The sequence below is a fragment of the Geotrypetes seraphini genome, chromosome 7, assembly GCF_902459505.1.
Source record: "Geotrypetes seraphini chromosome 7, aGeoSer1.1, whole genome shotgun sequence".
Taxonomy (NCBI): domain Eukaryota; kingdom Metazoa; phylum Chordata; class Amphibia; order Gymnophiona; family Dermophiidae; genus Geotrypetes; species Geotrypetes seraphini.
Genome location: NC_047090.1, coordinates 94,945,105 through 94,972,153, shown reverse-complemented (window position 1 = coordinate 94,972,153; position 27,049 = coordinate 94,945,105). Strand labels below are relative to the sequence as shown.

General features: G+C 42.9%; 1 protein-coding gene across 2 annotated transcripts in view; it reads left to right on the top strand.

The window, feature by feature from the left end:
• Positions 1-27,049, top strand: part of SPTB (spectrin beta, erythrocytic) — a 345,456-nt gene that overhangs the window by 15,548 nt on the left and 302,859 nt on the right. The window contains exons 1-2 of one of the 2 annotated variants that reach the window (XM_033951148.1): positions 22,645-22,707; positions 22,792-22,987. In XM_033951148.1, the coding sequence (XP_033807039.1) occupies positions 22,840-22,987 (148 nt within the window). In that variant the 5' untranslated portion in view covers positions 22,645-22,707; positions 22,792-22,839. Of the gene's footprint in view, positions 1-22,644; positions 22,708-22,791; positions 22,988-27,049 lie in introns of those variants that run through there. The other variant, XM_033951147.1, reaches the window with a different exon arrangement.

Below are 27,049 nucleotides of genomic sequence, written 5' to 3'. Positions count from 1 at the left end.
AACAGACAGTAAGCAGCTCATTCGTGCAGCTCTAGCCTGGGAAACGCTGCTCATTAAAATTTGCCAGTGATCAATTGTGCAGAGAAATGAACGCACAAGTTCACTAAAACAAACTGCTTCTGTTCCGTTCCGTTCTTGCTTTGTTCCCCACCTCCCACCCCTGGATGTTCTGCATGTTGCTGTTGCCCAGATTTGTTGTAACAGAAGAGTTTTTAAAATGATCTTAACTGAAATGAATTCAGGTTGCCCCAGGGTTTCAAGGGCGAGCTTTGCGAGGTAGTTGTAGGAAATGCCTCTTCATACATAAGTATAATTGTCAGCGGAGCACTGGCGAATGGGTTCGGTTTGATAAAGCCATTGCAGTTAGGTGGGGTCTTGTATGTTGCATAGGGCTTGGGGAGAGATAAATAAAGGTCTCCTTTCGCGAAGCTGCGATAGCGGGCAGAATTGCCCCGCGCGCTAGACGCTAACGCCAGCATTGAGCTGGCGTTCATTTTAGCCGCGGCGTGTGGTTTTAGCTCGCGCTAATTTTCTGCATGCGCTCAAAACGCAAGCGCAGCTTAGTCCTGACAAAAAAAAAAAGAGGTGGTTTTTTTTTCTTCTCTGCTTGTAGGTTTTCTGTTTTCTTCGTCATAACCTTGTGGTAGAAATAAACTTTAATACTGATACTGTTGAACAGTATCAATTAGTGCACCTTCAGATATTTAGTGCACACTAAGGTCTCGATTCTGTAAATGGTGCTTTAAGTTAGGTGCTGGTAGGAGCCCTACTGCCACCCTAACTTAATTGATTTAATTGGCGTGGCAATTGACTGCGCTGTTAAAACTAGGGTTACCAGATTTTGCATTTGGAAAAAGAGGACACGTGGCCCTGCCCCGCTCCGCCCCCGGGCTCGGCCCATTCTGTCCCCTAACCCCAGCCCCATACAAACCTCGTCTCTTCATGCCAAGCCTTGAGTGCATCTGCGCATGTGCAGATGCGACATGGTGACATCCCACGCATGCGTGCGATGTCACCGCGTCGCATCCGCGCCTGCACCGATGCACTCCAGACTCGGCCCCAATCTGGGGAGTGTGTGGTGCAGTGGTTAGAGCCACAGCCTCAGCACCTTGAGGTTGTGGGTTCAAATCCCATACTGCTCCTTGTCTCCCTGGGTAAGTCATTGAATCCAATTCCTATAACTTTCTCACTTATGTTCAAGCAATGATTTACTTAGGCCACAATTTCATTGAAAGTTTCGTGCACATCACATCTGAATGAGGGGAGAGCCTCAGAACCCCGTGCCAGTCCGTAATAGGACTGGCAGAGACTAAACACATTTTCAATGCCATTGAACATTCTACCTACAAGCTAAATAGTTTTGACTTTCCTGACACCATTTTGAAACATTTACTGTGTCTGCTGTAGGTAGGAAGGGGGTCAAGAGCCAGTGAAGATCTTTTCCCTTTCTAGTGCAGTAATTGACATTATTACTGCACGGGGTTCTGAGGCTCTCCCCTCATTCAGATGTGATGTGCACGAATCTTTCAATGAAATTGTGGCATAAGTAAATCGTTGCTTGAATATAAGTGAGAAAGTTATAGGAGTGGGATTTGATTTTCTTTCTCATTCCTGTATAGAAGATTTTTTTTAAGTCACTTAATCCCCCATTGCCCCAGCTACATTAGATAGAGTGTGAGCCTGCCGGGACAGATAGGGAAAAATGCTTGAGTACCTGAATGTAAACCACTTAGATTATAAGTGGTATATAAATACTTAAATAAATAAAAAAATTTCAAAAACCTTGGCAAAGTGCCCGGACAGTCCACTAAAAAGAGGACGTGTCCAGGTAAATCTGGACGTCTGGTAGCAATAGTTAAATCACAATTAGAAACTCATTAAAAAAAAGTGGGCATCGAAATCATGTCTACAGCAAGGCATATAGTGGCACTTAATGTCAAAGGAGGCATGGTTGGGGGGGGGGGGAGATGACCTCAGGCACTGCTAGGCACAACTCTCAAACAAACTTAGGTGTCTGCAATGTAGGCCAGCTGATACAAAACACTGCCATTAAAATAATATATAATGCTAGGAAATACGACCATGTCTCACCATTGTTAATAGACGCTCATTGGCTTCCAATTGGTCATAGAATCACCTTTAAAATAATACTGCTTTTCTTTAAAACTCTAACCTTCAATGAACCTCAATTTATATCCAGATTATTAATACCTCACAGTACTCAACGCTCACTCCGCTCATCTGGTCAAAATCTCCTTACAGTCCCCGCTCTGAAAATTATTGGAACAAGAAGATCTGACATATTCTCTGTGATGGGACCGCTATGGTGGAACGCCCTGCCACAATATATTAGAAACGAAAAAGACGTCACAATATTCAAAAAACTTTTAAAATCTTATCTATTTAAAGATGCTTTTAATATTTAAATTTTTAGTGAGATTTTAAATCATTCTGTGGTCTAACTACCCCATACCCTCTTGTTTTTTCCATTTTTTCTACCTTAAATTGAAAATTGTAACTTTTATTCCTTCCCTCCCGACTCATGTTTGTGTTCTATGAAAGTATACTGTTAAATGTTTGTTTCTTTTTATTATACTCTATTTTGATTTTGTACATCGCTTAGTAATTTTAATAAGCGATTCATCAAATTTATTAATAAACTTGAAACTTGATTACCGGCGCCTAAGTTTTGTGATAGGCTGTGGTTCTTTAAACGGTGCCTAAAAATGAATGACATGCGATCGGTGTCTTTTTTGTAGGCGGTTGCCAATTTAGGCACTGCTTACAGAATCTGTCCCTCCATGATGGCGGTCCCCCCTCCACTGATACCCCCTGACGAATGACCCCCAGTATCAAAAAATCAGCAGAAGGGTTCCCACTACTTCATGCTGCCGTGAAACAACAACCCCTTTACGGACCCCCATGCAAGGACCCCTGAACGTACCCCTCTCCTTCCCAAAATTCAGCAGGAGGGATGCCCGCTCCCTCCTGTTGCTGTGAACCAACACCCCTCACACTGACCCCCCCCCCTCACCAGGCCCCCTCCCCAACCAATCCCTCCTCTCCCCTTCTCCGCTCCCCCTTCCTAAAGAAAAATTCAACAGAAGGGATGCCCACTCCCTCCTGGCACTGGATGCTTCTCAGCCCCCCCAACCTCCCATGTACCTTAAAAGTAGAAGACAACAGGAGGGATACCCAGTCCCTCCTGCTCTCCAGGCCCACTACTCCAAAATGGCGGGCCTTCCCTTTCCCAGTGCATCCTAGGATGCATGGGGAAGAACCTAAGGCCCTGATTGACTCAGACATCTAAGGCCCCTCTCAAAGTGTTGCAATAATCCTAATTTTGGTAAAAAGAGCATAGGCTTAAATTCCCTCAGTATCCAACCAAGCTAAGCTAAACATATATTTGATGTCAATAGTGTCAGCTTTGATTCAGCTCTATAAAGTGATGTGTATCAGTAATCCCCTCATTCTATAACTGGTCATTTTGACTGTTCAATCTTTGCAGGTGCATTGTATGCAGACTAGAACTTAAGTGCACAATTCAATTATAGGCGTGTTAATTCATAGGCATATGCACATACATGCAATTTGGGGTACACTTTAAAATTTTAAGATTCACAATGCAGCTCATGAATGCACACCCTTAACCCTACTGTGGCGTATTGATAGCATCACAGTGTACAGCAAAACTCATTTCACTGTGGCCACTTAAATACCTTTCAGATGACTTATAGAATGGCCTGTATCAGCCCCTCCTCCTGACGGTAAGGAAGGAGCTTGACAGCTGCCCCTGCTGTTATTGCATTAGCAAATCTATTTGAAGCTAGACTTTTTTTTTCAACCTCGGGCTGGGAATTTCAGAGCAGGCTCCAAGTTAGGACGGAGCTCCGAAGCAGCCGGAGTTCTTCAGAGGACTAAGCTTCACTTCGCATTCCTTCAGCTGTTCTTTGTGATACCAAACCTTGCACTTGCCGGCAGACGCAAAGATATTCTTATCGTGCTTCAGCTCTGCGTCTTTCAAATGTTTTCCGGGAACCCCTTCAAAGAATGCAGACAAGTATTTTGAATTTGTTATGCATCGATGTGCTCTACTTGCATCATTTAAAAACTGATATAAAGGAAAACACGCCATTAAAAAAAATTATTATAACCATTATATCCACAGTCACATTGTACTTTTAGCTGATCAAAATATTAACTTTCAGCTGATCAAAATATTAACTTTCCTATATCTTTGGTTGTGCACTCCGTTGGTTTTATTCTTGATTTTTGTTTTCTTTTTGTTCAAAATTAGGTTACACTTCTCCCTCTGTATTCGCGGTTTCAGCATTCGTGGTTTCGATTATTCACGGTTTTTAGCTTGCTGGCTCCTCCCCCCAAATTACATCGGCTTGCATAGAGAAATCACTGATGCCAAGCGTTTACATAGAAAATCGCTGATTCCTAGCACTTTGTTCACCGTGTTTTGCCTCTCCTTCAGAAACAAGCCAGGTCTCCCACCATGTTATTCACGGTTTCACCATATTCACGATGGTTTTTAATAAAAAACAGCAAATAACATATAAAAAAGTTATTTGCGGTTTTTCAGTATTTGCGGCTCTTTTTAGGTCAAAAATTTTTTATTTTGACAAGTATAAGTAATAACAAATTTAACAAGTATTTGCGGTTCTGTTAATCCCTATCACAGTGAATATGGAGGGAGAAATGTATTACATTTTAACAATTTTTATTTATATTTTCTTTTTTTTCTCCTGAAAGCTGTATGCTTTATTCTGATTCTTGTTCCCATTTTGGTCCTAAATAGTTGATGTTATATTTAAATCGTTTTCAGGCTGGAGGAGGTTGGGGAGACATTGTGGGAGGCTGGGAGCAGGGTTCACAGCCCCAGAAAAGGGGGACATTCTCAGCTGCTCCACACAGCAGCGACACCTGCTCACTGGTTTAAGAGTAGAGTGTGGCCTCTGTCTCTTAGCAGCAGACTGGGCTAGCTGAGAGGGCAAGAGGAAATAAAAATAGTCAACCCCTCTTCCAGAGAGCTATAAATGGAGGTCATCACACAATACTCGGTTGAGGCATTTTTTGACAGAGCTGGAAGCTCAGAGAGACAATAAATGTAGTAATTAAAGGCCTCTTTTACTAAGGTACAGTGAAATCGGGGTTTATGGCATTCTAACGTGGGACTTTCCTACAAACTAAGCTCAGCTTTACCAAAGCATAGAAGCTGGGCATTTTCTTTTCTATTTTTTGCAAAAAGATAATGTGCAAGCACTTTTTGCTTCTTATTTAGGAGGTGTTAAGTGCTCCCATGTTAACCAGTTAGCACATGCTAATGCAGATGTGCTAATTGGTTAAGGCTTCCATGCTCTCTCTCTGCCCAATTCCAAACAAAACAAAACTGTGGAAACACAATGGGCTAGATTTACTAAGCCCACCGATCAAGTTTCGACCATTTAGCGACCCCTATGTGACCCGATTTCCCTCCAACCCGATTCACTAACCTCTATCCCGATTATCCTCTGATCCGCGCATGCAAATGGGGAATGGCATTCAAATGTAGGCAGGCAGCGATTCACTAAAAAAAAAATGAGGGACACCAACTGGGCTGACCAATACAAAATAAGTGACTGCTGAGGACCAGTCGCTCAGGTCCTTTCTGACTGCCCTGCCTTCTGCCGCCCTGCTCTCTGCCCTGCTTCTCTGCTCTCTGCCCCTATTTGCCTCCCCACCTCTCTCTCTCTCTCTGCCTCCCCGACTCTCCTGCTCTCTGCCTCCCCGACTCTGGAGTTACGAGTAAATGCTGAACAGCACTGCCCTGCTTCTCCCCAGCATTCCCCTGCAGTGCGAGCCCGTGGTTTTAACCCTCAGGTTTAAAGAAGGTTAAAACCATGGGCTCGCTATAAAAAGTTAACAGTTAAAAAATTAAAGTAAAAAAAAAAAAGGTTGCTACTCTTTAAGCATGTACAGACCATCTACAGATGGTCTGCGCATGCGTCAGGATCGCTATTCAGCGATCCGAGCAGTCTGTTGGGGCCCAATGTTCTTGGACCTTCTTTTATTCAGTAAATCCTTATTAAAAAACACTGTCCACATTTGTCAGAAAGGACCCAACACGGGCCGTGTTTCGGCTGAACACACCTTCCTCAGGGATCTTAAGATGTTAATTTCAGAGAAATAAATGAATCTAAATATAAATGTTCTAAAAGGCAAACAAGTGGTGCTTGGTGAAGTGAGAAGCGCAGACATGCGCTGCTAGGCATAAGTGAATTTACTGAGCGTGCACTGCTGAGTGCATGAAAGTTTGAGCATGTGAAGTGACGTATAGCATATGCGCTTATGAAATTTGCTCGTAAGGTGGGATGCTGTTATCAAAACATAAACAAGTGTCTTTAAAAGGCATGCCTTCTTAATAAATCTTTTTCAAGAATAGTTAACAGGTAAACAGACAATATACCAGAAAATGCTTTAACACTTTTTGCAATGTTTAAGCATGTGTTAGAGTTTAACATCCTTTAGGAAGATAAGATTTCCCCTTTTTTTGTATTTCCCCTTCTTGGTTTACTTTACTGTTTTAAGATGGATTTCATACCATCTACCATCGTGAGGAGTGTTTGGCGCAGTGGTTGGAGCTATAGCCGCAGCACCCCGGGGTTGTGGGTTCAAACCCCGCGCTGCTCCATGTGACTCTGGGCAAGTCACTTAGTCCTCCATAGCCCCAGGTACGTTAGATAGATTGTGAGCCCACCGGGACAGATAAGGAAAAAGCTTGAGTACCTGATTGTAAAACCGCTTAGATAATCTTGATAGGCGGTATATAAAAAACCTAATAAACCAAACCAAACTAACCCTGTTGGTCTCATGTTCGTCACCCTGTTTAATGATTTTAATATGTAAAACCGCTTAGAAGTACAACAGGCGGTATATGAAATTTTTATTAAACTTGAGGGCTCCTAAGATATTACATTCTAGTGTGCCCACGGTCCCATTACTACATCCTGTGAGCCCATTTTACATAGAACTTAGTGAATCCAGGTTGGGAGGTGCTCAATGCTGGTGGTGTTTTAAAAAGATTTTCTGACCATTGAGTATTTTCTAAAACACTTGCAGGCGTGGACATGGAATCTGCAAGCACACACAGTGGGAGCTGCCAGTTTCTAAATATACATTGAAAAAATGAAACATAATAATAAACTTCTCTTTATTATGACAGGGGTTGCCATACAACTTATTTTGAGGAATTGGAAAAACTGGGATCGGTTAAATTATACTTTCTGGTGGGAATCTCTATGCCACACTTTTAAAATGGAACGTATGATGGCCATCCAACAGGGACATTATAGGAAATTTATGGATGTTTGGGAGCCATTGACAAAATTCTGTAAGGAGTGATTGTTGATTTTGCCCTTTGATCATACACGTTCAGGGTGGGGGAAATACTTTTAATTTGAGTGCAATTGTTGGATATGTAGAAAGGGGGGAATAATATATGTATTTGTCATAAAATATAAGTTGATAGAATTTAAGTGCTGTTAAAGTGTAAAATGTCTGTATAATATGTTGCACTTACTTTCGGCTTTAAAATGAATAAAAATATTTAAAAAAAGAAAAAATGAAATGTTGAATAAGAACATAAGAAGTTGCCTCCGCTGAGGCAGACCAGAGGTCCATCTCGTTTTACCATTTACCTCTAATCCTATCCCTATAACCTTACCTCTACTCTTATCTGTACCCCTCAATCCCTTTGTCCTCCAGGTACCTGTCCAGACCTTCTTTGAAGCCCTGTAGCGTGCTTCTGCTTATCACATCCTCCGGTAGCGCGTTCCATGTATCCACCACCCTCTGGGTGAAAAAGAACTTCCTGGCATTTGTTCTAAACCTTTCCCCTCTCAATTTCACTGAGTGCCCCCTTGTACTTGAGGTTCCCTATAGTTTGAAAAATCTGTCCCTGTCCACTTTTTCTATGCCCTTCATGATCTTGAAGGTTTCTATCATGTCTCCTCTAAGTCGTCGCTTTTCCAGCGAGAAAAGCCCCAGCTTTTTCAGTCTGTCAGTATATGAGAGGTCCTCCATACCCTTTATTAGCTTAGTTGCTCTTCTCTGGACTCTCTCAAGTACCGCCATGTCCTTCTTGAGGTACGGCGACCAGTACTGGACACAGTACTCCAAGTGCGGGCGCACCATTGCACGATACAGTGGCAGGATGACTTCCTTCGTCCTGGTCGTGATACCTTTCTTAATGATACCCAACATTTTGTTCGCTTTCATCGCTTCCGTGTGGAGTTGGCACATCCACATCTCCCTCCAGCTGCCCCCATTGTACACACCTACACATCTAAGTCCTACTGCTTCTACTACTAATTATTTCTATAGTGCTACCAGACTTATGCAGCGCTGTACAGAATCCTGCCAGCTAAGTAGTGAGATCATAATTTCAACTTATTTTCATTTTTGGAGATGGGCCAGGACACAAACTACGTGGGATTAAGAAAGACTCTTTTAATCCATCATGTATAGCTCTAGCCGAAATGAGCATCTTTTAAGCAACTATACGTGCCTTTGAGCCAGGTGTAAATTTGAATGTGGGAAGTAACCCATGCTGCTTCTTGTGACTCTGGGCAAGTCACTTAATTCTCCATTACCCCAGGTACATTAGATAGATTGTGAGGCCACTGGGACAGACAGGAAAAATGCTTGAGTACCTGAATAGATTCATGTAAACCGTTCTGAGCTCCCTTGGGAGAACGGCATAGAAAATTGAATAAAATACATATTCCCTGTACACATGTATTTCCTTTGTAAAATGGGGAACATTGATGTAGATTACATTCCTGGCTGAGCCCAACATGGTCTGTGTTTCGGAAAGCACTCCTTCGTCAGGGGTCCGGGATGCTGTAGTACATCAATTTAGAGAACCTAATTAAAACAACTGTCCTTAGAAGGATGATCGCCAGTGAAGCTGCTGCTCTAGAATACGTAGTAATGAATGTACTACAGCATCCCAGACCCCTGACAAAGGAGTGTTTTCCAAAACACGGACCGTGTTGGGTCCCGTGTACTCACACAAGAGGACCATTTGTTCTGCAGTATTTTCCTTTGTTTTGGACATTTGACTTTTCTACTGCAGATTTGCTGGATTGTTCTTTTTGTTGTATTCCTGGCTGAGCCCCACTCAAGCCAAGCCCAAACCATGTCCCCTTGAAATGTCTAGGTTAGGGGTTCTCAAACCAGTCCTGGGGACACACCTAGCCAGTCAGGATAGCCACAATGAATATAGAGTGATACCTTGGAATCCGAACTTAATCCGTTCCAGAACCCTGTTCGAGTTCCAAAATGTTCGAATTACAAGACAATTTTTCCCATTGAAAATAATAGAAACGAGATTAATCCGTTCCTTGGTCCCACAAACTCAGATTTTCAAATAATTTTAATACTAAATACAATGGATTTTTTTGTAATTCAGAACACTCTCAAATACAGTACAGTAAAAGAAAGATAAAGTGAACCTTGATAACGAATGAGTCCAAAGCTCCAGCCACCATCCAGCATCTTTCACTCATAAACTCACCTCCTCCTGCTTATTATCGCACCTGACGTAACTTCTTCCCTTTCTAGTGGCTGTCCCCACAACTCACCTCCTCCTGCATATGCACGAACCTGACACATTTCCTGTTTCCGGCAGAAGTGAACGTGGCTGAGAAAGAAGTCGTGTCAGAGGGGGCGGGGGACGGCAGGGGTTTACAATTACAAAGAAGCTAGGCATGCCCAAGAAACTACAATCTTAATAACTATAAATTGGAAATGCATCAAGGTGATTTGTTAAAAAAGTGTGCAAGGTCAATTTTCAGAGATATAACTGGCAGTTTATCTTTTCGGTAACTGCTCCACAGGCTTGGAACGCCCTTCCAATTTATTTACGAAAGGAGCAGGATTTAGGAAAATTTAAAAGTAATCTAAAAATATTTCTTTTTAAAGATGCTTTTGATATTTAATTTTACAATTCTAAGGCCAGTGATTTTATCATATTATATTATGCTTTTATTTGTTTCCCTATTGTACTTTTCCTTTGTTTTGCTTTTCTTTACTGAATTGTATTTCAAACCCCTATTTTACCTTGTGTTATGAGAATGATGTATTAGTCTTTAACCCAATGTTATTATTTAAAGTTTGTATTGTATTGTCTTTCATTGAATGTATTTTAAATTGTTCATCGCTTAGAATTTGATTAAGCGATTAATCAAGAGAAATATTAAACTTGAAACTTGAAACTAAAAAGCATAGTAGTTGTTAATTGTCTGAATATTGCACTCTTTCAATGTGGTTAAAATCGGTAGTGTGTGCATTTTTAGTTATAAGTTATAACAGATATAAAGTAAAAACACTTTTTTATGTAATAAGGATGCTGTTACGTAATGAGTTGTAATGTTCTTGTCGATTTCCTGGGGATGCTTAGTTTTTATTTTGTGAGCCACACTGAACTTATGAGGCTAGTGTGGGATATAAGGATCTAATAATGTAATGTAATGATAGGTGATATTTCCCCATGGGGAGAGCATGAGAAATCGGCAGACTTGACATATACTAGTTCTTATAAATTGCTTGATTGGTGCGGAGGAGTTCTCTTGTTCATATACCCAGTTTTTCAAGATCTTTCTGAGGCCAATGTGCAATTCTTGAGATGCATAAGTATGAGAATTGCAAGCTATATTATATTTTGTGCTATTAGGCTCAATATTCACACCATGGGAGTTAGCCAGACTGACTTCTACGGTCAGCACTGAACCTAGATATTCAATACTGGGCCATTTCCGGTGACTGGAATTGAATATCTAGTCTATTTATGGCTAAATCAATATTAAATGCTGGCTAAGTTTATAGCAGCCAAAGATACACCAGCTACTTAGGCAGCCCAATTTGGCTGCTAAACTTAGCTGACTAGAGGTGGAGAAATGACCATTTTTGAAACCAGCAAAACTGGAGTACAAAATTCTTTTTTGAAAATCATCTACTTAGACTTCTTGGCCACCAGTACATCCAACCTTACGTGGGACGTCCAACTATGTTTTCTATTCTATTCGTATTTATATTCCACATTATTCTCACAATAGATTCTAGGTGGATAACAACAGTTGAATAATTACAAAATTATTCCAAAGCTTTGTTTCTATAATCTGAAAAAATTTGGTCATCAAAGATTTTAAATGACCATATGAACTTATAGACTAGCCAAGCCTCAATAACTGTTTATACCGGGAGGTAGCTCTATTTATTGGAAAAGCTATACTGTATACTTCATTAAACCTTCTGGACCCATTCCATGCAACAATTTATATATATATAAGTATAACCAATTTAAAATTTACTCTCTTCTCAATTTTCAGCCAATGTAATTGAATCAGAAGAGAAGTAACCCGGTCATATTTTTTTTTTTTGCTCTAAAAATCAAACAAACTGCCGTCTTTTGAAGCAATTGCAGCCCATTTTTTAAATTCATTGTAACGCCACAATATAAAGAATCGCAGTAATCCAACTGAGGCAGTATGATAGCTCTTACCACCGTTTGAAAACTCTCTAAAGATAAAACAGAACATATTGCCTCTAATTGGCACAACCAAAAATAGACTTTCTTTGCCAATCAATTAATTTGATTCTCAAATAAACAACAATTCAAATTAATTCCCCAAACCTAGATTTTTCTTCTATCATAAGAATTTTTCCAGTATTTGGGACTATTTTCTGACCAATAAACCCACTTGGAGTACCAAAACAAACTAATGTACTCACCCTTTTACAAAACCGTAGTGTGATTTTTAGGGCCAGCGGCAGTAACAGCTCTGACGCTCATACAATTCCTATGAGCATTGGAGCTGTTACCACCACGGTCAGCAGTAAAAATGCTAGTGTGGTTTTGTAAAGGGGGGAGGGGTGTTTCCTAGTGATTAGGACATCTAAGTGCCAATTTATGTTATTTTTTGGACATCTCAGCGCTTTGAAAATGCTCCTAATAGCTGGTTGTCTTCTAGCTGCTAAGTGCTAATAGTTAAACATAGAAACATAGAAACATAGAGTATGACGGCAGAAGAGGGCCAGCGGCCCAACAAGTCTATCCACTCAAGAACCCTCCCTCCCTGGAGTACCCATCTTTTATGCATAACTCTGTAGCACCCCCACCTGTTTGTCCCATCGACTTTTGAATTTGAGCACGCTACTAGCCTCGACCACCTTGCGTGGAAGTTTATTCCATCGATCAATCACCCGTTCAGTGAAGAAGTATTTCCTGGTCTCATAGTAACAGAGTAAATGACGGTCCATCCAGTCTACCCAATAGTTGCATGCATTATAAATTTGTGATTAAATTAAGTAGTCTTTTTCCTTTACTACTACTACTACTACTACTACTACTAATTATCACTTATATAGCGCTGAAAGGTGTACACAGCACTGTACATTGTGACATTTAATAGATGGTCCCTGCTCACAATCTAATTTGGACAGACCGACATGACATATAGGATTAAGGATGCAGAACCCAAGGTGAGAGGAGTTAGGAGTTGAAAGCAGTCTCGAAGAGGTGGCTTTTAACTGGACCTTAAACACTGCCAGATTGGAGCCCGTCGTAGCAGCAAGGTAGAAGGGACAGAGTCTGGAGTTGGCAGAGGAAGAGAAGGGTACAGACAGGAGGGACTTACCAGCTGAGCAGAGCTCATGGAGGGGGGGGGGGAGCACAGAGAAGTGAAAAGAGATAATGAGGGACAGCCGAGTGAGTGCATTTGTAGGTCAGTAAGAGGAGTTTGAATTGTATTCAGAAATGGATGGGAAGCCAGTGAAGTGACTTTAAGAGAAGGGTAATGTGAGTATAGTGGCTCTCACGGAATATGAGTCGTGCAGCTGAATTCTGGATGGATTGGAGGGGAGTGAGATGGCTAAGTGGAAGGCCTGAGAGTAGCAAGTTGCAGTAGTTTAAGCACGAGGTGATAAGGGCATGGATAAAGGTTTTGATAGTGCGCTCAGAGGAAGGGTTGGATTTTGGTAATATTATAGAGGAAGAAGCAGCAGGTTTTAGCAATATGTTGTATCTGGGCAGTGAAGGAGAGAAAGAGAAAGAAGAGTCAAAAATGACTTTGAAATTGTGAGCAGATAAAACAGGGAGGATGAGAGTGTTTTCCACAAAGACAGAGAATGGGGGAAGCGGGGAGGTGGGTTTATGAGGGAAGATGAGCAGCTCAGTTTTAACGATCAACAGACAGTCACTCAGGCCGTAGAGGTCATAGGGAGACTTGCATATAGAGAGTGCATGAAAGGTCTTTAGTTTACATATAGCATGCCAGGTCCATGTTAAGTAAAGCTAAAAAGTCCCATAAATGATATGGGAAATGACATGAAATGAAATTTTTTGGGGCTGCTTTTCAGTGTTGTATAGTAACTTAAGAAAATGCACATAATTACTGAAATAATAATGTCACTGCTTTTACCTAGTTACATCTGATGCTTGCAGTTAAAAGTAAAGCAAGATGTAAATGATGATTCCTCAGTAAGCCAAATCAAACAGCAAAACCTGGAATAAGATTTTTCTATTGCAAATGTCATCATGCAAAGAATGGATCATTTCATCTTAAATTTTGCTGTTCGGTGAATATAAACTATAAGAACAGTATGTTAAACTGGTTACTGGTCCACAGCCAAACAGAAGAGTAATTAGTTGTGTCACTTTGAAGTGAAGCTGGTAGCAGTTCTTGGTGAACAGACAATTACCACAGTCTTTACCACAATAGACTGGTCATCCTAAATAAAATTTTATATTGTCTACTGGTTTGATAGGCTTTAGAGAGAAAGCATTCTCGTCTGGTCCCAAGACTGAAGGGTTCCCATACATTTTATATTCTTGCATCAGTTCTTGAAGATATTCAGTTTGCCATCAAATGAAAAATGGTTAGAACAATAACAGACAATGATTCCAACTTTGTGAAAGCCTTCTCTATTGGCCAGCATGACGATGAAAACGAATATGAAGATGCAAATGATAAATTAGAGCATGCTGCTTCCAATCTAGATGATAATGGCAATGATGATCAAATATTTTTCACTATGCAGAAGTCAAGTGTTTCAGATAGAGATTTCTATCAGACATCAGTAATTTTGCAGCCTGGCCTGATCTGAAGGAACTTTTTAATTCAGACGCAGCAATCCACTTTCTGCCAGTGTAGTGTTGAACATCGTTTCAGCAGTGCTGGTTTAATATTGATTCAGAAGCACATTTGCATGACTGATCACCATTTTTAAAATTTAAATTTACTAAAAGCAACCTGGATTGTAGAGCAATAAAATTGTTGGGATTAAATTATTAACAATAGTTGCATTCACTGTGGTTACAATACTTTTACTTTTTACTCAAAAGTATTACTGTATATTAGGCAATAACTTTTTACGTTTAATTAAGTAATTTTATATATGTTCTTCCCTGTACTTTTACGTAAGTATTAAAAAATACATGTATTTTTACTTTACTTATGTACTTTGACCAAGTACTTTGAACAACACTGCTGCTCAACCCCCTAATCTCCATTTCCAGATACTTCAAAAGCATTTTGTATTCTTTGGAAAATGAGACCTGAATCACTTTTTGCATTTTGGGAAATACATGCTGGCAAATTCTATGTAGTCCTCCTAAAGTGCCAATGTAGGCGCCTAACTTACCCCCCTTTCATGAAGTTGCGTTAGGCTTTTTTGTTGCTGGCTGAGATGGTATTAGCTCCAACGCTCATAGGAATTCTATGAATGTCAGAGCTAATAATGCTGCAACTGGTGATAAAAAAGCCTAACATGGCTTCGTAACGAGGAGGGGGGGTTAACTGGTTAATAGGCTTAATTGACAATGATAATTAGCACTTTACACCTCATAATTGCCATTTTACTAGTTGAGATTCAGCTGGGACCTAGGTTGGCCACTGTTGGAAACAGGATACTGGGCATGATGGACCTTCGGTCTATCCCAGTATGGCAATTCTTGTTTTTACATGAGCCAAATATAGGACAATCAAGCCATTGTGACATCACTGGTGAGACTGGCTCTTAGACATTGGTGGAATGAGACATTATGACATCACAATCTTAGTTCTGGAACTTTGCTACTATTTGGGTTTCTACCAGGTACTTGGGACCTGGGTTGGCCACTGTTGGAAACAGGATACTGGGCTTGATGGACCTTTGGTCTGTCCCGGTATGGCAATTCTTATGTAAAGTTAGGCACCTAAGTTGAAAAACTGGATTCTATAAAAATAGATGCCTAATCCAAAGTGCCTACCTAAAAGTGTGCAGGGTTAAGGGGTGGATTGTGACCATGATTTCGAGTTAAGCGTCTCTTTTTGAATTAGGCGCCAATTTTTTAGGCGACGTACATAGAATTGGGCCCATGGAGACCAATATTTCAGTTTTATCCTCAGTTACGGTACTTTACATCGCGAAAAAGAAGTTTATGCTTATGTTTATTAGTAGTTTAAATCGGTAAAATTACAAAAAATAGGATAGCACACAGAGAACACAACACATAACATCATATACAAAGTAATATAAACTCACAACCCTATTCTCCTTTGCCCTCTACTCACCACCCTAGCCAGCAGTTTAACCATTCCCTCTAACCGTAACCCCCTACCCTGGCATCCTGTTTGTCTGCTTTGATTGTTTAGATCGTAAACTCATTCAAGCAGGGACCGTCTCCTTTGTGACTCTGTACAGCGCTGTGTACATCTGGTAGCTCTCTAGAGATAATTAATAGTAGTAGTAGTAGTAGAAATTCTGCTTCAGGTAAATATTTTTGCATCCTCCTTAATTTTCTCATAGTTAAAAACCAACTTTTTACCATATAGTTCTAGCTGTGGGCCCTAATGAAGGGCCACACCAAAGGGCTCTTTGTGTGTCCCTTTCTGGGGACCTCATGGGGTCTACAATATCCTCAAGCATTAAAATTCACCCATTACCCATATTAAACAAACCCACAGCTACTCCATCCAAATTATGCCAGCACTTCACTGACTCTCCACCTAACACCTCACCCTACACTATCTGAACCGACCCAAAAACTACACCACCGTTTAGTCCTTAGTCTCGAACCTCCCTTGACATCACCCATTCTACACAAACACCAAACTGTCACTTACCCCTCCTAGCTACCTCATTCTTTATTATCACATACTTTCTCATCCCAGTCATATCAGGTGAAGGAAAATATGGCAATCAGAACCCCCCCCCAAGACCCACAGACCCTTCCAACTCACATCAGTCCCCCTTTCTCCCCCAACACCCAAACAAAAAACCTCTATAGATATTGCCCTTGTGAATGTGAGATCCACAAACAACAAAGATATCATCCTGAACAACATTCTTTCAGAAAATAAATGGGATATTTTCCTAATAACTGAAACATGGCTAAAAGACAATGATGGAGTCGCACTGGGAATGCTATGCCCCCCCCCCCCCCCCAGATACCAAGCGCTGAGAAAATCCCTAAACCCTTACTTGTCCTGTTTGTTGATTAAATTGTAAGCTCTACTGAGAAGGGAATATCTCTTGAATGTTTTAATGTACAGTGCTGTGTACATCTATCAGCGCTATAGAAATGATAAGTAGTAGTAGTAGTATTTTATAGATAGTGGATATAGCAGCTATTTTTACAGCAAGACATCAACATTTAAGTAGCTTTATACGCTAACATCATCATTTGTGGGTTGTTCAATTTATCAATCTGTTTAGAGCTACATCTACAATATATTGTGGTCCCCCCAATGCAGGCAGAAACGCCAAAACATGGCCCATGTTGGATCTTTTTATGCATGTTTTCTGCCACTTCTATTCTATAGAAAAAAGTAGGCACCTATTTTTCTTGTAGAATAGACTTCAAATAACCAGCACCTATAGTAGGTACTAGTGCTGCCTGATTTCCAATTCAAATTGATTCACCGATTCACTTTGGATGAATCAATTTGAATCGATTTTTTATTTTTTTTTTAATTGACCTCACCGATTCGGTGACCAACCCTCCTCCCAGGACAAAATGTTTGTTGAGCGTTTACGTCCGTCTAAACCAGGGTTTCTCACCGCTCGTTGGGGGTATATGGGCTGCCTGCTGCCCCACTGCTGCTCATCGCCCACTGCTGCTCCCTACCTGCTCACCACAACTCCAGGAAGGAAGGGCCAGCATGCAGCGATTGCACACCACTGGCCCACAAACCCTCCCCGATGTCAGTTCTGATGTCGGAGAGAAAGTCTGGGCCAGCCAATCGCTGCATGCAGTGATGTACCTAGGGTATGTGGCACCCGGGGCCCATCATTTTTTGACACCCTCCCCATGTAAAAAAATATTTTTTGTAATAACCATGAAATAGAATAAATGGTCATAATAAAAACAGGCAGTGAAAATTTTCTTTTATTGAACCTCATATATGTAACCATTATTCCAAACATAACATAAATTATGTCTGAATTGTCAAGACATTAGAAGTACATATGGAGTAGTTGCAGGTGATGCTTGGGACAGTTCTGATTGTGTTAGTTTGGTTTTATGTGTTTTTTGAATAGAAGGGTTTTTATTTCTTTTTTTAAGGTTTTGTAGTTTGTGGTCAAGGTCAATAGATTGTAGAGTTGGAGGTCGAGTGTTAGGAGGTTGTCGAACAGTTTTTTTTCTTTTGACGATTTTGGTTGGAGGGTGTGTGAATGGTGCGTGAGTTCTCCTATGTCTGGTTGAGGTGGATTTAATTATTTAGCTGAAGAAATTAGTAACCCCCCCCCCCATTCCACACACATTAATTCTCTTCCATTTTTGTTCCCATTCTAAAAAACACTGATAAGTTCCCCCCAAAAAAATACATTAAAATAAGAAGTGAAAACAAAGGCCCCTACAGATGAGAACATAACATAAGAATAGCCTAACTGGGTCAGACCAATGGTCCATCATGCCCAGGGCCCATTCTCATGGTAATCAATCCAGGTCACTAGTACCTGGTCAAAACCCAAAGAGTAGCAACATTCCATGCTACCGATCCAGGGCAAGCAGACACTTCCCCCATGTCTTAATAACAGAGAATTTGTCCAAACCTTTCTTAAAATCGGTAACGCTATCTGCTTTTACCATAACTTCTGGCCACTTCATTTTTAAGCTTAGATCTTTCCTTCCAAACAGAGACCTTGCTAGATGTCAAATATAGAAAGAATAAGGTAACTTCACAAGGACTTAGCTGTGCAGGAAATGTGAATCTCCTCATACACCCACCATATAGTGCAAAAATGTGCAAAGGTCTGTTTTTTTCTTTCGATCACTACATAGCCTAATGCCACACAAGCAGTGCTGTTACAAACATATTCTGAAGGTCAATGCTAAGGTTAACAAAGTTTCCTTCCTTGGACCACAAGGAGATACTGACAAACCACTGGAAGAGATCCCAAAACAACTACCCAGGCACAACACCCAAAGACCCACTCAGTGGTTGATCCAGTTGAGTGGAGTGGACTAACTGGGGGGGTGGAAATGGGCCCGGAGTTTGCTCAGCAGAATTTCCCAGACCACCTCTTCCTCTCAACACATTGACACGGTGCCACCACCACCACCATTAGGATCACCTCACCGGGTAGGCCAGCAATGCTTATAAACTTTATAAAACACATTATTATATTTTCTTATAAAGCACATATTTTAACTGAACTCTCTGGCATCCTCAGCCTTGGCATTCACAAAAATAGAAGGAAGAAAAGTTCCCGTTTCCTGCTGTCTCATGACCCTTCAAAAGTCTGACCAAATCCTCGTTTCACTTGCATTATAATGTACTGAGGATGCTATCTCTCCCCAATCCCAAGTCCTAAAGTCTAAGACAGTAGCGCAAACTAGTGCTGCCTGATTCAAGAAAAAAAAAAAAAAAATTTCGATTCGATTCAGCCTATTGAATTGGTTTTTCGATTCAACTTTCCTGCCCAATTGGGTGTTTTGTTTTGGGTTTTTTTTTTTTCAAACATCCTGATGGGTTTATTTTATAGCTTTTTCACCCCCCTTTGGCTTCTCCTAACCACACGGGCGCTGTGGTGTAAGTAAAATAAAGAAACAAAAATGACTTTTCCTCTCTCTGTTAAATCCTAGCTCACGTTTGCGGTCTAACACCAGCTCTGGCAGGATACACATTTCAAATCTGACATATTGTAATCACAAAACAGAAAATAAAATTAGTTTTTCTACCTTTTGTTGTCTGGTTATTTTTCAAATCTTGTTGGTCCAAGGCTCTGGTCTCCTTCTTCCTTCTTTCTGCATGCTAACCATCCATCTGCCATCTCTGTCCTCCCCGTTTCCCTTCCCTCCCCAAGAGGTCTAGCATTTTTTCTTTTTTCGTCTCCCTCCACAGATCCATCTTTTCTTAACTACCCTTTCATCCAGCATCTCTCCCTACTTCCCCACCATCCCAGGGTCCACCATCTCTCCCTTTCTTTTCCCAACTACCCTCCTATCCAGTATCTCTATCCCCCTTCCACACCATCCCTTGTGTCCAACTTCTCTCACTTTCTGTTCCTTCCCTCACTAAAAACTATGGTCCATCATCTCTCTCCCTCTTCTCTATTTTCAGACCCATTATTTCTTCCCACCCAAAGTCCGGCATATGCACGTCTCTTTGAACCCCCCATTCCCTCCGTGTATTTCTACACCAGGGTCCCCCTCCCTGAAGGCCTGTCCCCCCCCTTAAAGGCCTGCACCCCCCGAAGGCCTGCCCCCCCTTGAAGGCACTGCCTGCCTGTCCCCCCACCTTTGAAGGCCTGCCTGCCTGATCCCCTTGAAGGTCTATCCCCCCTTTGAAGGCCTGTCCCCCCCCCTTGAAGGCCTGCCTGTCCCCCCCCTTGAAGGCCTGTCCTTCCCTTGAAAGCCTGCCTGCCTGCCTGACCCCCCCCTTGAAGGCCTGTCCCCCCTTTGAAGGCCTACCTGCCTGTCCCCCCTTTGGAGGCCTGTCCCCCCCTTGAAGGCCTGCCTGTCCCCCCCCTTGAAGCCTGCCTGCCTGTCACCCCCCCCTCCCCCTTGAAGGCCTGCCTTCCTGCCTGCCCGCCTGCCCCACCCTGAAGGCCTGATGCCCCGACCCACCCTGAAGGACCGCTCGCCCCCCTGGCCTCCCTGCACCACCTAGGAAGCAGCCCGCAGCGGGATCGCGATGCCAGCGATCCCTGCGCTGCTTCGGAGCTGCTTCCTCCGCCGCGGTCTCGCCCCTCCTCTGACGTCTCACCATGAGAGACATGTCCTAAAAGCAGTCAGCCGGCGACTCTCCTCCTTATCGGCATCTCATCGGGGCACACCTGGAATCTGCTGTGGCATACTGGTTTGCGATATGCTGCTTTATAGAACAGTGCTTAGCTTTTAACACATGTAAATGCCAATTATTGGTGCCAATGGGCCTGATTTTATAAACAGTGCCTAACGGCATCTAACTCCTAAGTACCATTTGGCACGGTTGTCAATCAACCTTTAGAAATCATTTATAGAAACGTGCCTAGTGGCACCTAATTCGACTTAATCACTACTAGACATCATAATATTAGTGCCGGTATATTAGGCCAGGGTTTTCTTAGTCTAATTTACCAGTGCCTAACACAGATGCCTACCAATGCCTAAGTTGTACCATAACTATTCTCTACCCCTAACTCATAGTTCATTGTTTTCAGTTTGTTTGTTCTTTATTAGCTTTTAATGGCATGATCAGTTACCACACCAATTAAGAAATTTTGAATGCCACATGGAACTAGCCGCTTATTAATAGATTTAGGGCCAATGACACACGTAAGAGCTAGAGCTTTACAGCCTATGCTCGTATAGGGAGTGTGTGGTACAGTGGTTAGAGCTGCTCCTTGTGACCTTGGGCAAGTCACTTAATCCCCCCATTGCCACAGGTTCATTAGATAGAGTGTGAGCTCATCAGGACAGATGTGCAAAAATGCTTGAATGTAAACCACTTAGGTTATAAGTGGTATATAAATGTTAAAAATAAAATAAATAAATAAATATCGGGCATCTAACATTGGGCACCAGCTTACAGAATTGCCCTTCAAGCATTGGAGCAACAGCAGACTGGGTGTACTTGAGAGTTCTTATCTGTTGTCATATTCTGTTTTCACTAAAAGGGTAATGAAGTGCTTAGGGAAAAGAAGCTCATAGATATACTTTCATAACAAGCCAACAGGTGGCATGAGTACATAGAAACAAATAAGCTGGAAACTGTCCCTTATTATGTCGCATAGTTAATGTCTACTTACAACAAGGTATGACTGTATGGGAAAGGTGTTATTTGTAAGGAGATTCCCTGTTTTTGAAATCACAGTTGGTTCATTTTCCTTGTTGGAGTCCCTGGAACACCATGGAATTGAATTTGATAAAATAGGTAAACTTTAAGAAATATTCAAATGTTAGGTCTGTACTCCCTGAGGGTAATTCCATAACAGGTGCTGGTTATTTGAACTCTATTCTACAAAAAAATAGGTGCCTACTTTTTTCTACAAAATAAAAGTGGCATAAAACATGCATAAATCTTGGCACAGCCATTTCACTACCTAGAGCAGGGATTTTCAACCCAGTCTTTGGGACACACCCAGCCAGACAGGTTTTCAGGATATTCAGCGTGAATATGCATGAGATAAATTTGCATTTGCTCCCTCCATTGTATGCAAATCTGTGTCATGCATATTCATTGTGAATATCCTGAAAACCTGACTGGCTGGGAGTACCTTGTGGACTGGGTTGAGAATCCTTAGCCTAGAGCAGGAGTCGGCAACCTGCGGCTCGCGAACCACATGTGGCCCTGCTTGCATGTGGCTGTGGCTCTCCAGGCCCCGACCTTTAATCTCCCTCCCCACTTCCAAACCCACAATCCACCTCCCCAGGGGCAACTGAGGTATCTGATTGTCCAGCGGGGGTCTTTGTAGCAGGAGCGTGGACCTCTCGCTCCTGCCTCCTCGCAGCTGCCTCGCAGCTCGCAGCATTTCCTATAGTACCCCAGAGGAACAAACACTCCACAATCAGCAACAGAAAAGGAAAACAGTGGAGATGACTAGAACATAGACACCTGTGACACCACTGCTAATGTGATCCAATTAGATGCAGTTCATGTGAGGTCATTTGTGATTCTAATAGACCTCACATGAACTGCATCTAATTGGATCACATTAGCAGTGGTGTCTATTGCTTCCTCAAAGTTGCTTTGAGAGCTACAGAATTTCAAAATTAAGAAATCAGTAATAGTTTAAATTGATGCCTGGTAAGATTTACTACTTGTCACATCTGTACTTTTGAAACAATGCACAGTACACAGAGGATGCAAGTTGATATGTTAAAATTATTTATGGTGCAGTACAGTTTTTGCTTGCAATTAGAATATAATTCAGAACTCTGGTGAAAGAACTGTTTCAGAAAGATAAATCCTTTTAAGGTTTATGGGCTGCAAACTCGGCAGGAAAATAAACTATATTACAAAAAAAAAAAACCAACCTCAAAATGAGTTTGGGAGAGGAAAAGAAAAAGGCCTTGTTGCTACAAGGCCACATCCCCACCTACTGGATGCCTGCGTCTTAACTCAGGCAGCCCCGGCTAGCCAGACTGCTGCAATGTTTTCTAACAAACAGTACTTTGAGATGAAAAGGCAGAAGCGTCCCGATGTGTGTGGCATGCAAGATGCAGAGGCAGTGACACCTTCCCTGGAGGTGTGTTAAGTTTCAGGACCAGACTCAAGAGGCTGATGAGCACTGCTGCTTAATTTCACCTTTTCTTTTTTTGTTTTGTGATAGGGCCTCTTCATGGTAACTGGAAAAGGGCTGCCGTAAAAGCCAAGAGTCATGACAGCTACAACCGATTTTGATAATCTGGAGATCCAGCAGCAATACAGCCGGATCAACTCCCGCTGGGAAACCTTCGACGAGGAGCTGGACAATGACAACAGTTCCGCCCGGCTCTTCGAGAGGTCTAGGATCAAAGCCCTGGCAGGTGCAGTGTATTAACCCTTTTTGGTCCACTTTGCTGCTCTCTGTTATGCGTCGTGCTGGCTTTTGTGTTTGAGGATACCGGGCTTAAGTATCTAACAGGTTTAGGGTGGTGCCAACGTAGATACAGTAAATTAGCTTGTGACTTCATTTGGGGGATGGAATAAAGAAACTGAAGTGCCATGCTTGCAGTTTACTTGCTTGAGTTTAACTTGAAATTGAAGGTATTGTGAACTTTAACATGCGATTGAAATTATGGAGCATGATATGGGAACAGAAATGCTGGCGATTATTCCTTTTTTTAGTTTCAAAGAGCTGTCAAACTAGCTACACAGACCTGTCAGCGTCTAGAGATATAGATAAGAATGGTTGCCCTCTTAATCTACTTTAAAAGTAATAAATAGAAACAATCAGAAGGAAAAGTAAGTGATACCTTTTTTGCTGTACTAACTTAAGACATTGTTGACAGTCTTTTGAAGACAAAACCTTCTTCCTTCAGTCTGAAGGTATATAAGAGCCAATCACAATAAAGCTTCTAATGCTGTGAAATTTGTTAGGGCTGCATTAATAGATAATAATTCCTTGGGGGACTGTTACTGATGAAAATGTTATTGAAATGGAGACTCTCAAGCAGCAACCCATATATGTGTTTTCATAGGTAGCAGAATGGAGGGGGTGCACAGGGGCCATAACCCCCTCCCCCTCCCCCCACAAACTGGTGGTAGGACTACTTGTGTGGCTCATAGCTCCCCATTGTATTCCAAAGCCTCCCCCCCCTCCTTTACCTCAGAAACAACGAAGATGGTTCTAACATGGCAGTGATTCTCCAGCACTGCTGGAATCCTCTGCACTGTTCTTCTGCCACGGTTCACGTCCCTGTGAAGCAACTTCCTATTTCCAGTTGGTGGACCATGGTTAAGGGACTGTGCAGAGGAGGCTGTAGGCAGCACTAAAGAATCGCTGCCATGCTGGCAACCTCCTTGTAGTTTTCTTGGCGATGGGGCTTCAGAACCAAGTGGGATGAGGGAGGGGGAGGAGGGAGGGAGGAAGGAAGAAGGGAGAGATGCTTGATGAATGAGAGGGGCAGAAAGGAGGGGAGGGGAAGGAGATGGTGGCGCATGGATGGAGGGGAATAGGAGGGAAGAGATGGTGCACATAGATGGAGGGAAGTGGAAGAGGAAGGAAGAGAGAATAGATTGTAGACATGGATGGAAGAGAGGGAAGAGATAATGCACATGGATGGAGGGGAGGGGAAGAGAAGAGTGGAAAGAGATGGTGCACATGGATTGTTTCTTTATTTGCTAAAGTGTTCTGTAAAGAGTATCATCTTTATTTCTTTCTTGAACTTTTTCTAATCTAATCTTCCATTTGTGAGTCGCACATACCTATACAGGCTCAATGGTGTCCTTTTCTAGTTTAAATTCCCTCAGAAGGGAGTTTCACCATATTGGGGCCATCACCGAGAACATTCTTTTCCTGACGCTTTTGTATTTGATGTCTCTGAAGGAGGGTATTTCCAGTAGATATTCTAGGCTCAAGCATAGGGCGCGAGTTGGTTTATAGTTGTCTATTCTGTTTCCTAAGTATTGCGTTTCTGAAAGATGAATGATTTTGAGGCACATAATCAAAACTTTGAAATGTCCAAAAACCCACCTAAGTAGGCACTTGGACATCCTGATAGCCAGGAAGTCCAAGTGCTGATAATCAAAACCAACTTGTGGAACGTTCAGAGATCAAAGGGGCATGTTGGGAGGTATGTTATGGGCTGACATTGGGCAGGCTTAGACTAGAGAATGACATGGTGGTTGTTACCGGCGGGTAGCCGCAGGTAACCCACCACAACGGGGGAGAGAAAGGAAGTGGTTGCCGCAGGTACGGGGAGAAGACCATTCAACGCCCCATGGAGCAGTGAATGGCCTTGTCTCCGCAGTGAAGGGAGGGAACGCGCGCGGTCACTGATCATGCTCCCTCCATCCATACTGATAGCCGCCGCTCGATTGCCGCCGCCCAAGCATCTCCCTCCCTCCATCCTGATCACCGCTGCCGCAGCCTGAGCCCGATCACATCTCCCTCCCTGCCTTACCTTCGCAGCAGGGAATTTCTCTAAATGTGCTTCTTTACTAGCAGCCGGAGCATTGGAATCATGTGTGGCTGCTATAATGGTCATCTCTGACGCAACCGGAAGTTGCATCAGAGATGACCTTTCCTGCAGCCACACGCAATTTCAACGCTCCGGCTGCTGGTAGGAAACATATTTAGAAATTGCCTGCAGCGAAGGTAAGGAGCAGGGAGGGAGAAAGGGAAGAAAGGTGGGGTGGAGAAAAACAGATGCTGAAGGGACCTGGGGAAGGTGGGGGTGGAAGAAGTGGGGAGAAGACGCTGGGAAATGGTGACGAGAGAGTAGGGAGAAGACGCTGGGAAATGGAGAAGAGAGAGTGGGGAAAAGACGCTGGGAAATGGGGAAGAGAGAGTAGGGAGAAGACGCTGGGAAATGGGGAAGAGAGAGTGAGGAGAAGACGCTGAGAAATGGGGAAGAGAGAGTGGGGAGAAGATGCTAAAGGGAAATGGGGATTGCAGAGTGGAGAGAAGACACAGGGAAATGGGGAAGAGAGAGTGGGTTGAAGATGCTGGGAAATGGGGAAGAGAGAGTAGGTAGAAGACGCTGGGAAATGGGGAAGAGAGAGTGGGGAGAAGACGCTAAAGGGAAATGGGGAACAGAGAGTGGAGAGAAGACGCTGAAGGGAATCGGGAAGAGAGAAAGGGGAGAAGACGCTGGAAGGGAAGAAGACAGAGATGCCAGAATATGGGGGAGCGGTGGGAAGAAGATGGGTACCAGAACAATTGGGGAGGGGGGGGTGAAGGGAGAGGCACAGTAACAGAGCAAATGGAAGGTACAGAGAGAAGACAGATAGTGGATAGAAGGAATTGAATGAGAAGATGAGGAAAGTAGAAACCAGACAACAAAGGTAGAAAAAAAAATTATATTTCTTTTTTTTGCTTTAGGATAAAGTAGTATATTAGTTGTGTTGATAAAAATGTATAAACAAAGCCCTGCCAGCTGAACATCTCTTTCTCCAGTTCAGCAGCCAGAATTTTGATTTATAAGGAAGGAATAAGCTAAATATTGCAGTACTGAGGCTTGTATGGATGCAGCGGGGACGGGGATGGGGCGGTGAAGGGGACGGCAGAAATGGGGATGGGGCAGTGAAGGGGACAGTGGGGAGGAGACAGGGCAGTGAAGGGGATGGCGGGGGCGGGGCAGTGAAGGGGACGGTGGACCGGTGACGGGGCAGTGATGGGGACAGATTTTTTCCCCATGTCATTCTCTAGCTTAGACCAGGACATCCTGCAGGAATAATCAAAGCTTTCCCAGGACTGTCCTAGGCAAAACTTAGATGCAGGGAGTTAGACCTCTTTTAGTTGCATCTAAATTCTACAAAGGTGCCCAAACTGACAAGAAGGCCACTGGAGGGTTAAAGGCATGACCCCCTCCCCTTTACTCCCCCAGTGGCAGCGACCCTTTCCCACCACCTAAAGAGGAAAAAATAACAGTAGACTTCCCATCAGCTGATCACGGCAGGGGAATCCCCATCAGCTAAGCCAGTTTTGGTGCACTCCTGTAAGCTCAGCTGATTGTGGATTCCCCTGACAGGATCAGCTGAATCGGCAGGAAGAAAAAAAATTGTTTCTCCCTCTTTCACATCCACCAATCCCCTACACCACTGCCCCGACATCTCCAGATCTCCCTGACATCTCCCCCCCAACATCCCCTGACACCCCTGTGTCTTCCGCTGACAAGTGGGCAGGAGGGAAGCCAACTCCCTCCTGCCTATAGGGCCACATGCTCAGAATGACGTGCCTTCCCCTTCCCCAATGCTTGAGAGAGAGCTTGATTCCTTGGGGCAGGACATCTCATTGTCGCCCCTGACGATCTCAGCATCTGTCTGTCCAGCGGAAGGGCAGAGTGGAGAATCCAGCTCCGTGGAGGAGGACGAGGAGACCCCGGAACTGGAAGGAGGAGGAGCCTCGGCCGTTGGAGTGCAACAGACCCGGAGCAATGCCAAAG